Source organism: Sitophilus oryzae, unplaced genomic scaffold (assembly GCF_002938485.1).
Source record: "Sitophilus oryzae breed Bouriz unplaced genomic scaffold, Soryzae_2.0 scaffold_358_pilon_pilon, whole genome shotgun sequence".
In the NCBI taxonomy this organism is placed as follows: domain Eukaryota; kingdom Metazoa; phylum Arthropoda; class Insecta; order Coleoptera; family Curculionidae; genus Sitophilus; species Sitophilus oryzae.
In genome coordinates, this window is record NW_022146927.1 from 1,095,549 (window position 1) to 1,107,561 (window position 12,013).

Below are 12,013 nucleotides of genomic sequence, written 5' to 3' on the forward strand. Positions count from 1 at the left end.
ATATAATTAATTTAAATGCCTTTAAATATACCTAGATTTTATGTAATTTTATAATAAAAGATTATTTTCGTAAATTACATATAAATTTGAACATGTTTTTTGTTAATTTGTGCCAAAAAAATAAATTACAAAATTATAATTTAGGCAACCAGATATACTTTTTCAAAAATATTTTTCCGAAAACTGAAAGCTGACTGAAATTCATGAAGAAACTTATAAACTAAAGCTCTAGCTATAATTTTCTTTTATTACTAGGTATATTCTTTAAATTATTTGGAAATTTTTGGAAAATAAATTAAATGCACTATTGCTCAATGTTGCCAAAGAGCGCGTTTTCTTTTTATTACAGCTTTTCGCACGTAATTTTTGCCAGTTATTTGTACTTGAAGTTGTTAAATATTTATAAGTCTATTATTCTCTTTAAATCTATGCTTCGTCTCGTAATTTCATGACCTAAAACAATAAAAAGAACTATATTTTTCAGATTTTTCATAATCATTTTAAAATAAATCGAAACCGGCAACGTCGCAACTCATCTGCCCGCAGATCCTAAAAATGGCGTCGATCACATTTTTTTAGCGCAGTCTGTCTCGAAGTGTTCTCATTGTCGGACCTATTTCAACCCTCCACCATTTCGTGGGGTCCCCAATTTTACCCATGGCTGAATCACCGAGGAAGAAGGCCCGCACGGAGCCCCAAAAAAGCGACGTGACCGTAGTCCTAGGGGCACAATGGGGCGACGAAGGAAAGGGAAAAGTGGTCGATCTTTTGGCCAGTTCCGTGGACGTAGTGTGCCGGTGTCAAGTAAGTTTATTTTCTGATTTTAGCCTGGAAAAAAGCGTTGTTTTTGTTTGATTTTGAGTGGTTACGCAATGGAAATATTACGGGTTGATTTTCACTTAAATTTCGGTGTTTCCTGGCAGGTTGCGATGTATTTTCGAAAGCACATGACCAAGCATTATTTTTAGCAAGTATTTTTAATCGTAAATTGCAAGGAAATGCTTTTATTTTTGCATTATAAGCGTCCTACTTTTTGTATAATATCCGATATCAACATTCCAACTTAATTTTGCGTAAAAATCACCCATTCATTTTTAACAGAAACGAATTAAGAGCCTTTTGTTATTTGTTTTCTTTGAATTTTTTCGCGTGAACTTGGCATTTTGTTGTTTTATTTCTATTTCATAGCTCACGTGATGCCTGTGTATATAACTTGTGATATTTTTAGTATTTTTTTCTCTCCATACCTAGCTTTTGATATTTGTTTATATTTGTCTAAAATACAGGGTGGTTCGAATTGTATTCGGGAAACTTTGGCAGCATATACAGGGTGGTCCGAACTGTATTCAGGAAACTTCGGCAGCATATTTTACTGATAAAAATAAGTAAAAAAGTTCATATAAATGTATATCCTAAAATTATTATTTTCAGAGATACAGGGTGTAGAAGTTTCATTTTTATTTCGATTTTTTTCCAAATAATTTCTAAAGTAACGTCAATATTTGCATGAAAATTGGTGTCTGGGAGTTTTTTGACGTGAGAAATTTGATTTTGATGTCAATATGACTCCCATTTGTATAGAGCGCCACCTACACAGTTTTTAACTGGTTTGAAGAGTAATAACTTTTTGTCTGTACCTGTATAAAACTACTGAGTAAAAAATATACATTTACGACGTTTTCTATGTAAATAAGGTCTCTTTGTAAAAATCGCTACGAGTAATGGTTCTCGACATATTTGGAATCGAAATTATCAAAACCTGTCATCATTGACATAAATTAAGCATGTGGACTAAATAGACTAAATATATCATTTTTCTGCAGAAAAATTTATGATTAATTTAAAAAAAAATCCCAAATTTATAATTTCAGTCAAATAACTATCTACACATACCCCTGTATCTCCGAAACTAATCATTTTAGGGCATACATTTATACGAACTTTTTTACTTATTTTTACCTGCAGAATATGCTGCTAAAGTTTCCGGAATACAGTTTGGACCACCCTGTAAGTATATTATTCAGATAAAAATAAGTTTCACATTTTTATTTCAAATTTTCCAGTAACACCCTGTATACATTACTTTGACGTGGAAAATAGTAACACTTTTATTTGTTGAAATTAAATGGAATTATTTTATTAACTTTTTCGTATTGTTACATGATTACAGTAAAAAAACTAAATTGTTTACAGTTCACTAAGCTTTTGAAATTTTCCATTTTCTGCATTATGTAAACATTACTTTGTTTAAATAAAATACAAGTAGTGGTAGGGAACAGTCAGAGTTATGAATAAAAATCACAACATTTAAGTCAACATAATTTTTCATTTTTTTGAATCAATTAATAGTTTTTAAAGAAAAATAAAATTCAATTATATTTCAAATATATTTGCCAACAATTACACAAGTAGGCTATGAAGGATACATTTTGACATTATGTTTGTAACTCTACGTTTAAAACCATACGATCGAAAAAAAACGGCGTCGCAGACGGCTGAGGAATGACAATCGGTGATAATTTTGGAGAGGTCAAGCCCTATACGTCATTTACTTGACCCATACTATATTTTATAATGGGCTTACTGCCAATTGGCCTTAGGAAGGTTGTAATTTATTTTTGTATTGAGTAAAAATGATTTTTAATTGCAGTAATTTAAAATTGTGACAGGTAAACATTTTGTCTAGACGTGTTTAAGATTGAACGTCGTTTTGAGAATGTCTTCCTTTGTTACTGTAGATGGTGCTTAAGTCATAAATAGATGCGTCATACCTGCCTAGCTAGGTATAGAACCCAGGGTCGGTTCAAACAAAGTTGAAGAGGTAATATTTTGGCCAACTGTATAAGAAACAATTTAAATGGAATAAAGACTTGTGTCTAGCCCTAGCAGGCAACTATTAAGCCCGATCGATTACGTTAGAGTTTTTGACTCCCAAACACAAATGAATTAACACCCTCCAAATAACCACGCTAACCAACCTGATTGGTCAAGCTTAATAGTTGCCTGCTAGGGCTAGACACTTCTGAATAAAGGAACCTACATTGTTTAAAAATATTTTTTATTGTGATTACCTCGGATGCGCCCGACAGAAGCAATATTTTAGAAAATTTGAGGAGAATAGGTTTATGTAAATCAAGCGCAAAATTTGTAAATAGCCCTACTTATTTTATTAAATGAAAGCAGTGTCGTACTCTGCCTGGAATTCACAAGTAAAAGAGCACGGCAGAGAAAACCTTGATCACTATTCCAAAGAATCCAACTACTGGAATGCTGTTCTGAACTTTAATAAAATAGAAACAATAATAAAGCAAAAACTGTCCTCACGGCTCAAAACGAAATAAGTAAATTACAAACAGATATTCAGGCTGAGGCGACAAACGCCATATCCAAACTACTTCCATTTAAGTCCCGAATAACTTATGAAAAGGAATACAAAAATTTTCAAAAATGGAAGCAATTAAAAAACGCGCGAGAAGAAATAAAGTTTTTAACCTATCCTCGCTGTTAAAGTATCATTTAATCTACCCTTGCTGTTAAAGTACTATTTTATCTACTATTTTTGATAGATATAAGGCAATTTTAACAGTTGCTATAGAAAAAAAGCTATTACTTAACACCTATTATCTCTGTTCGTCCGGTTCGTCATATGGTTTCCCTCTCCCTGGTTTGCGAATAATATTTTAAAAATCAATAATTTTATTTATGTATACAGAGTGTCTTAAAAATGAATGTTTTGTTAATCAATCAATTTTATAATCTAATCTCGTCCCCCTGTATAATATCTGTTCAAAAATATAAGGTTTTGGTAATATAAAAAAGGGTTTAAATAATTTATAACCATAGCAGGAGCTTATTTTTTTAAATTAAAACTAAATTTAGTTTTTAGAAAAAAGTTTTTCAAAATTCAACCAATAAACTCATTTTTTAGCCCTTTAATTTTTTAACTGTCAAATTTGACAGATAGGTACTAATTTTTTGGATTTTTTAAAGGGTGGCAACAATGCTGGACACACAGTGGTGGTTGACGGTGTTGAATTCGATTTCCATCTGTTACCAAGCGGGATTATTCAACAAAACGCCAAATCTGTCATTGGTAAGTATTTTTTTCTTTGGTTCTTGCTATAATTCGTCTAGGGGGTCACTCTCAAGGGAATCAAAATTTATAGGGTAGGTTCCTTTGACCTAGAACGATGAAATTTGGCAAGTAATATTGTGTTATACTACAAGTATAGGGAAAAAGAATAAAACTATACATGTGTAATTAAATCATAAAAAATACAGTATCTCGGTGGGCTTGGGACCCTCTGTATATTATTAGAATCTAAAAATATAAATTAAATATAGGGATTATTAAGCCGTATTAAATGTAACTTTAATAGCTTGTACAGAAAGGTACATTATTAAGTAGATTTTGCGATATAGACATGATTTTACTGGAAATAGCCTAAAGGAATAAGTAAAAAGAAACCTTTATGTCATGTGCGTGTTAGTTATAAAAGACTATTTATAGTTTTGTGTTTAGTTACTAATTCTGAATGTACTGACGAAATAAATAGATTTTTTTCCGGTAAAAATATGCTTTAGTATCATCAGTTTTAATAAAATAAAAAGAACAAAAATGAAGTTACTTTAAAAGATGTAATTTTTTTCATATATGTAAATTTCCATACGTCCACTTATTGAGGAACTGCTACTGGGTTCGATATATTTTAACTGTTCAAATGAACTGTTACAGTTTACACAGTAGTTCAAATGAACTATTTCAGTTTATACAGTAGTTCAAATGAACTGTCACAGTTTAGGCAGTAGTTCAAATGAACTGTTAAGTTTATACCGTAGTTCAAATGAACGCTTGCAATTTATACAGTAGTTCAAATAAACTGTTACAGCTTATACAGTAGTTCAAACGAACTGTTCCATTGAAACGGTAGTTTAAATGATCTGTTAACGGTTAAACATATATCGTAGTACAAATCAGCTGTTTTCAGTTTATACAGTAGTTCAAATACACTGTTACAGTTTATACAGTAGTTCAAATGAAGTGTGACGACTGTTACAGAATAAACAGATTATATAAATCTGGTTCTATTGTTTAAAGGGAACGGTGTAGTCATCCACTTGCCCCAATTTTTCGACGAGATCGAAAAAAACGAGAAAAAAGGTCTGAGGAACTGGGAAGACAGACTCATTATTTCTGACAGGTATAATTATATAATTTTAAATTAATAAAGCGTTTGTTAACAAATATATTTCAAGTTGTATATCTAATAAGTGTTAAACAGTTTCTTATCTATATTATTTACAGGGCGCATCTGGTTTTTGACTTCCATCAAGCTGTGGACGGGCTTCAGGAACAGGAAAATCATCAGAAAGGCCAGGGATTGGGCACAACCAAGAAAGGAATCGGGCCAACTTATTCCTCCAAAGCTACCAGGAACGGTATCAGAGTCGGCGATCTTTTGGGAGACTTCGAGAAATTTCGGGAAAAGTAAGGAAATTTTTATCAGTTCGGCAACGCCGCATTTTTTTTTCGGAATTTTTCTGAATTGATTTTTCTCTATACTTTATTATTTATTTTTTCTTAGGTTTACAGCACTCGTTGGCATGTACTCCCGCATGTTTCCTAGCCTTCATGTTGATATTGATGACGAATTAGCCAGGTATGAAAAATACGCCTCAAAAATAAAACCCCTAGTCTACGACACTGTATCTTTCCTGGACAAGGCCATAAGAGAGGGCAGCAAGGTATTGGTGGAGGGGGCAAACGCCGCCATGTTGGATATAGATTTTGGTAAGGAAAAGCTTTATTTTTTATAAATTACTCAATTCTTTAAAAAAAATCAAATAACTTTTTCTTTAAAATAAAATGGGGAAACGTTGTTTTTAAAATTTACATTTATTTATCCAGGGATTCTAAATATTGCAGTTCATTTATTTTTTTCGCATAGGAATTTTTTTGTGAAAACAAAATAATATTTTTACTGTTTTTTTGTTTTATACACTGGTTATGATTACCTTCAAAATCAAGGCCTTATCTTTCTGTAGGTACGTATCCTTACGTCACATCTTCCAACTGCACGGTAGGCGGAGTTTGTACAGGGTTGGGTATTTCCCCCATGAAGATTACGGAAGTCATTGGCGTAGTGAAGGCCTACACGACCAGGGTCGGCGATGGACCCTTCCCAACGGAGCTAAAAGACGTAAGTAGTGAATTTTAGGTCTTTATTACAGTTATATTTTTGAAGTCAAACTGGAAAAACCGAAAAAATTACTCTATTTTTTAATATCGCAGAATTTAAATATATAGATCTTCAAATTGCTCTCTTTTTTTTTAGAATATTGGCGACCTAATGCAAGAACGAGGAGCAGAAATCGGAGTGACCACAAAGAGAAAAAGACGCTGCGGTTGGTTAGACGTCTTTTTATTACAGTACACCAACAAAATCAACGGCTATACCGCTCTCTGTGTCACAAAGTTAGACATTCTCGATACCCTCAAAGAAGGTACAATCATTTTTTTTAATATACTTTGTGTAATCTTATATTCCTCTTTGGCAAAAAAAATTGTACTATACGATCGACAAAAAAACAGCGTCAGAGTGGGCTTGGAAACGGAGAGATCGCCGTAATTTTCTAAGCCCACTTGACGTCATTTTTTAGATAGTATGGCATTTTTGATTTTTTTTTTCATTTTTTATAGTAAAATTGGCTGTAGGGTACAGATTGAATGGTAAGAAGATTAATTACATGCCTTCCACAGCTTCTGACCTATCTAAAGTAGAGGTATGTTTATTATTTTATATTTTGTGATTTATTTTTTTATTTTTATTAAATTTAATCCTTTTTTTAGTGTGAATATTTGACAATGCCTGGTTGGCTGTCAAGTACGGAGGATGCCAGGGATTTTGCTGACCTTCCCGATAATGCCAAAAATTACATTAATAAAATCGAAGAATGCGTTGGGGTTCCGAGTAAGTAAACTTCAAATCGTATACAGTTTTTTTAGAAAAAAAACTGCGTCACAGTAGCCTTGATAACGTATCCCCTAACGTCGTCTAGGCTACTATAACGGCCGTTTTTATTTGCTAAAATATATGGGATAGAGTCAAGTTGCAAAAACCGCTTTACCCATTTTTTAAAAATGAACTATTGACATATACAGGGTGGCGCACCTCATTCGCCTCGGTTGATTATACGAAAGCTGAAAGATGTAGAAACAAAATATTTTAGGGATTGTATGTATTTTGAAATATACAGGGTATTTCAGAACTAAGATACCAATACCAAAGTTATATTTTTTCTTATGGAACACCCGGTATTTTATTTCATTTTTGCATTCTTGGGCCCAAAAACAGGCATTTACTATAAGGGTTAAATATGTTTGAAATCTTTAGTTTTTGAGATATTTAAAGATATTTAAATTTGCATGCTACAATAGAATATACTATTAACACCCTGTACATTACTTTTCGGAATTAATTCTTATGCTGAGTTTAAAGGTAGAGAAATAAACTTTATTGAAAAATGGTTTGGGTTCCTTAAATGTATACAGGGCTATCAAAAGTTACTGATCTATTTTAAGGATATATTTTATAGAAAAACTTCGTTATTTCAAATGCAACACCCTGTATTTTTTTAAATAATTCGAAGCAGATTCAAATGCTCTTTCAAACTATATTAGGGTTTCCTATACCTATCTAGCTCAGATTTTGAATAAAAAGCGATTTTTAAATAAAATCCATATATCTACAAGTTATCGTAAAATAATTCAAAGAACTACTTCTTCGTTTTTCTTGATAGAATAATAAACACATATTTAATAAATACTATTTATTAAACTATTGTAGGTAAATTAAATAAAAGTAAACTGGTACAAATTTAAATAAGTCCATAAACTAATTTCGATTTTGAAAATAGCTACTCACTGTCACTTTAAACTTGCCATGGCGACTCTAGCCATCTTGATTACAATTTTATTGAATTATTTTATATAATTATTGCAAAATCGCATTTTATTCAAAATCTGAGTCAGATAGGTATAGGAAACCCTAATATAGTTTGAAAGAGCATTTGAATCTGCTTCGATTTATTTAAAAAAATACAGGGTGTTGCATTTGAAATAATGAAGTTTTTATGTAAAATAAATATTTAAGATAGACCAGCAATTTTTGATACCCCTGTATACATTTAATAAAGCAATAACATTTTTCTGTAAAGTTTATTTCTCTACCTTTAAACTCAGCACAAGAATTAACTCTGAAAAGTAATGTACAGGGTGTTAATAATCTATTCTATTGTAGCATGCAAATTTAAATATCTCAAAAACCAAAGATTTTAAAAATATTCAACCCTTATAATAAATACCTTTTTTGGGCCCAAGAATCCAAAAATAAAATAAAATGCCGTGTGTTCCGTAAGAAAAAATATAACTTTGGTATGGATCTTAGTTCTGAAACACCCTGTATATTTCAAAATAATTTTAAATTGTGCACATTGCCTCACCACATATACCCATAAAATATTTTATTTCTACACCTTTCCGTTTTCGTGTAATCGACCGAGGCGAATGAGGTGCGCCACCCTGTATATTAATAGTGGACCCTAAAATCTACATAAACCTAGTCGGAAACGGTTGGTATGAGGTACATTGTGTGTATTTTGATTTTTGCTTAGAACTGAAGGAAGAACCGAAATATGAAATAATATACAAGGGGTTCCATTTAAAAAAATGAAACTTTGATGTGCCACGACTTTATGACCGACCCTGTATACTTAAATTTATTACCCGCTAATAGATATTTATAACCCCTATAATTTTTATATTTAACTTTTTTCGGTACCTCCGATATTTTACCTAATAGTCGACCGTTTCCATACATAAAAGCGGCCCTGTATATAAATATTCTAATATCATATTTTTTTCATGTTACAGTTAAATGGATTGGAGTTGGGAAAGGCAGGGAGTCAATAATAAAAATTAACTAAAACAAGCAACAGAGAAAGAAAAATAACAAAGAGCCTTAAAGTATTGTAAAAAAACTTTTTTACTGGGTAGGTACTTAAAAAAATTATAGACCTTTCCACTGTTACCTAAAAAGTAATATTAACTTTATATACCTTAAGGAAACAAATAATTACTATATTAGATTTAATCTGTGATTAATTTTTGTTCTTTTTCTAGCGTTTAAAAAGTTGTTAAAAATAAAAACACTTAAGGGGTCTTATATTATGCTATATTAGCTTATAAACAAATAAATACTTTTTAACAATTAAACAGTATAGTCCAAAGATTAATAGTTGTCTCTGTATAACGTTCAAAAAAAAATATATATAATATTAAAGACAAACAAATAAAAGCACAAAAATGTTATATATTTATGAATATATTTATTGCCAATGTTTTATTTTTTCTTATATAAAAAATAAAACTATGTACGTGAAATTTTGAACATGGTTAAAAATATATTTTTGTTAAATTTTGAGTTTGTACAAATGTATCAAAATATATATTTTGTATTGTTTCTTTTTTCTCTGTATTCACTCTGTAAAAATTGTTTGTTAGACCTTTTTTGCAATGTTGTTTGTTATTTGTAAAGGATAACCGAATGAAAGAAAAAATGAAAACTGAAAATATACAGTCAGTGAAAAATTTAACGTGTTTGGTTTTATTTAAAAAAATATGTATCTAATTTTTATTCAAAGTTACAAAAAGGTAGGTTCTCTTCAGACGGACAAAACGAAGTGAATTTTGAACACCAGAAATATGATTACTTGCACAGTTACTTGTGACTTGTGATATTACTAAAATACTTATGTATAGTTTTATTTACAACAAAAAATATTGTCACTCAGAGTGACAAAAAGGTAAGTTTTCACTAAACTGACAAAAAGAACAAAAATTGTAGAAAATAGAAAACAGAAAGGTACTTCTTTGTGTACTTAAATTTATCATCACTCAGCTTATTCAACCATTTCCAATTATGGTGTAGACTCCCTCACATATTTAGATACTCTCTTTGTAGTTGGGCGCATTGTTGTCTATTGCTGGCTATGCAGGCCCAAGTTATCCCTGCTAATATCCTAATATTAGGGTCTCATCTCAAGTTTGGTGGTCTTCTAGGTCTCTTAATTCCTCGTGGATACCATGTTGATCATCTGTTGTCAGTTCTTGCCAGGTGTCCTGCCCATTGCTATTTCAGGGATTTGATTCTGTGGATGGCATCTATTACCTAGGCCTTTTGTCCTATCCACTTTGTTTTTTTACGGTCTTTCTTGGTTATTCCCAGCATATTTCGTCCCACTGAGCATTGTGCGATCCGCAGTTTCCTTATAATGTCCTTTTTAAGTGTCCAGGTTTCGCATGTATAGGTCATGACTGGCAGTACACATTGGTCGAATGTTTTCTTCTCTAGGATGCATTCTAGATTTGAATATGATTGAGTTTCTTCCATAAATATTCCATAAATAAGCTGTGTATTATTTGTCCCAAATATATATTCCACTATTTCCAGTGTTGTTGAATTTATGTGTAGTTTTATTTACAAAAAAATGTTGTCACTCAGAGTGACAAAAAGGTAAGTTTTCATCAGACTGACAAAAAGAACAAATCGTCGAAAATAGACAACACAGGAAGATCATTTTTAGGGTGCTTACATTTAATTTGTTAATTTCTTTTGTAATATTTTTTTTTTATTTTTAAATAATAACTCATAAAAATTGTCATAAATGGATACATCAATGAAACAATAATATAGTTTTATTTAAAAATATTTATAATCCCTCAGAGTAACGAAAAAGGAACTGTTTTTTTCTTATAAACCTAAAGGTGTAGGAAGCAAATAATATTTGTTTTTATATATTTTTTCAAAATATAATCAATGGACTAAAATAGGTACTAATAAAACAGTAAAAAAAACTTCAGTTTGTTTCAACTTTTTTTTTCATCTAAAACATAATGTAATAAGTTAATTTATTTACAAAAAAGCGTGTCATGTTAGGACAAGACTAGGAATTGAATCTATTTACATTCAAGGCACTCTTCACAACCCTACTGTCATTTTTTACGACTTATTTGATGGTCCAGGTTCGAAACCCATCACAGGCACGAAATAGGGTACTACACCGTGACCCAAAATACTGTTCATCAAAAAACTCGGTCCTCTAGGTGTGTTTCTAAAGTCTGTAGTGTTTTTCGCACTTTCTACGTCACAGAGAGTGTTCGGTATGCAACCAGTAAAACTGTTCGATGTTTCTGTGGCTCTTTCCTCGACAGCATCAGAGTTTACAGCTTTGAATTGGACGTTCTTTTCACGCCTTTCACGAGCTCTGCGGTTCTGGAACCAAATTTTCACTCTGATGTCAGCTAAGTTCAGTTTTGTCGAGAGTAGTGTGACTTCTTCACTGCTGAGGTAAGGGGTGTCTTTGAATTTTTGTTCTAGAAGAGATAGCTGGTAGCCAGTGAAGGGTATTCTTGGATGTCGACCAAGTTGGCGTTTTTGGAAGCCTTCTTTTCTGATTACTCCTGAAAAAAATTGATTGTACTTTCACTTAAAAATACAATATTATCGAAGAAAAAAACGGTGTCAGCTATGGCTATGAAATTATAATTGCTGTCATTTTATATGTAAAATGGGGAGTTTTGTCATTAAGGCGCTCCCTGTATTATAAGTTTTAGTAATAGTAGTTATATATTAGGGGCCTATAGCCCGAGGGACAATAATAAAAATAATTGCCAATAATTAGATAGATAATTTTATTTTTTACTGAATATATGGAACTGGATGTCGATGGAACTGTTCTCTTGTAAATTTATTATACAGGGTGCGGCAATAATTCGTCGGACATCTGTAGCTCCTAGAATAAAAAACTAGGGAATTTAGTGCATACTTAGAATATGTACTAGGATGTATTTCAGGAAAATATTTTAACTTCTACAGGGTGGCTCAAAAAAGTGTGAGTGGATCTGGATGATTTTTTTTAACTTGAACACCCTGTAGATTATTGCATTTTTGGC

The 12,013-nt window shown here is 31.5% G+C and overlaps 1 protein-coding gene across 1 annotated transcript; it reads left to right on the forward strand.

Annotated features, from left to right (window-relative positions):
- Nucleotides 1-528: 528 nt before the first annotated feature.
- On the forward strand, nt 529-9,109 carry LOC115884885 (adenylosuccinate synthetase). Its single transcript, XM_030903597.1, has 10 exons — nt 529-804; nt 3,991-4,093; nt 5,099-5,201; nt 5,306-5,488; nt 5,586-5,791; nt 6,046-6,200; nt 6,336-6,504; nt 6,701-6,783; nt 6,851-6,971; nt 8,933-9,109. The coding sequence occupies exons 1-10, from the start codon at nt 658-660 to the stop codon at nt 8,983-8,985; spliced, it is 1,323 nt and encodes a 440-aa protein (XP_030759457.1). The 5' UTR covers nt 529-657; the 3' UTR covers nt 8,986-9,109.
- The last annotated feature ends 2,904 nt before the right edge of the window (nt 9,110-12,013 follow it).

Bases quoted from the DNA above. Each gene is read 5' to 3' on its own strand.
- LOC115884885 (XM_030903597.1), top strand. From the start codon at position 658: ATGGCTGAATCACCGAGGAAGAAGGCCCGCACGGAGCCCCAAAAAAGC. The intron at 805-3,990 runs GTAAGTTTATTT...GATTTTTTAAAG, and splicing joins ACGTAGTGTGCCGGTGTCAA to GGTGGCAACAATGCTGGACA. The intron at 6,201-6,335 runs GTAAGTAGTGAA...CTTTTTTTTTAG, and splicing joins TCCCAACGGAGCTAAAAGAC to AATATTGGCGACCTAATGCA.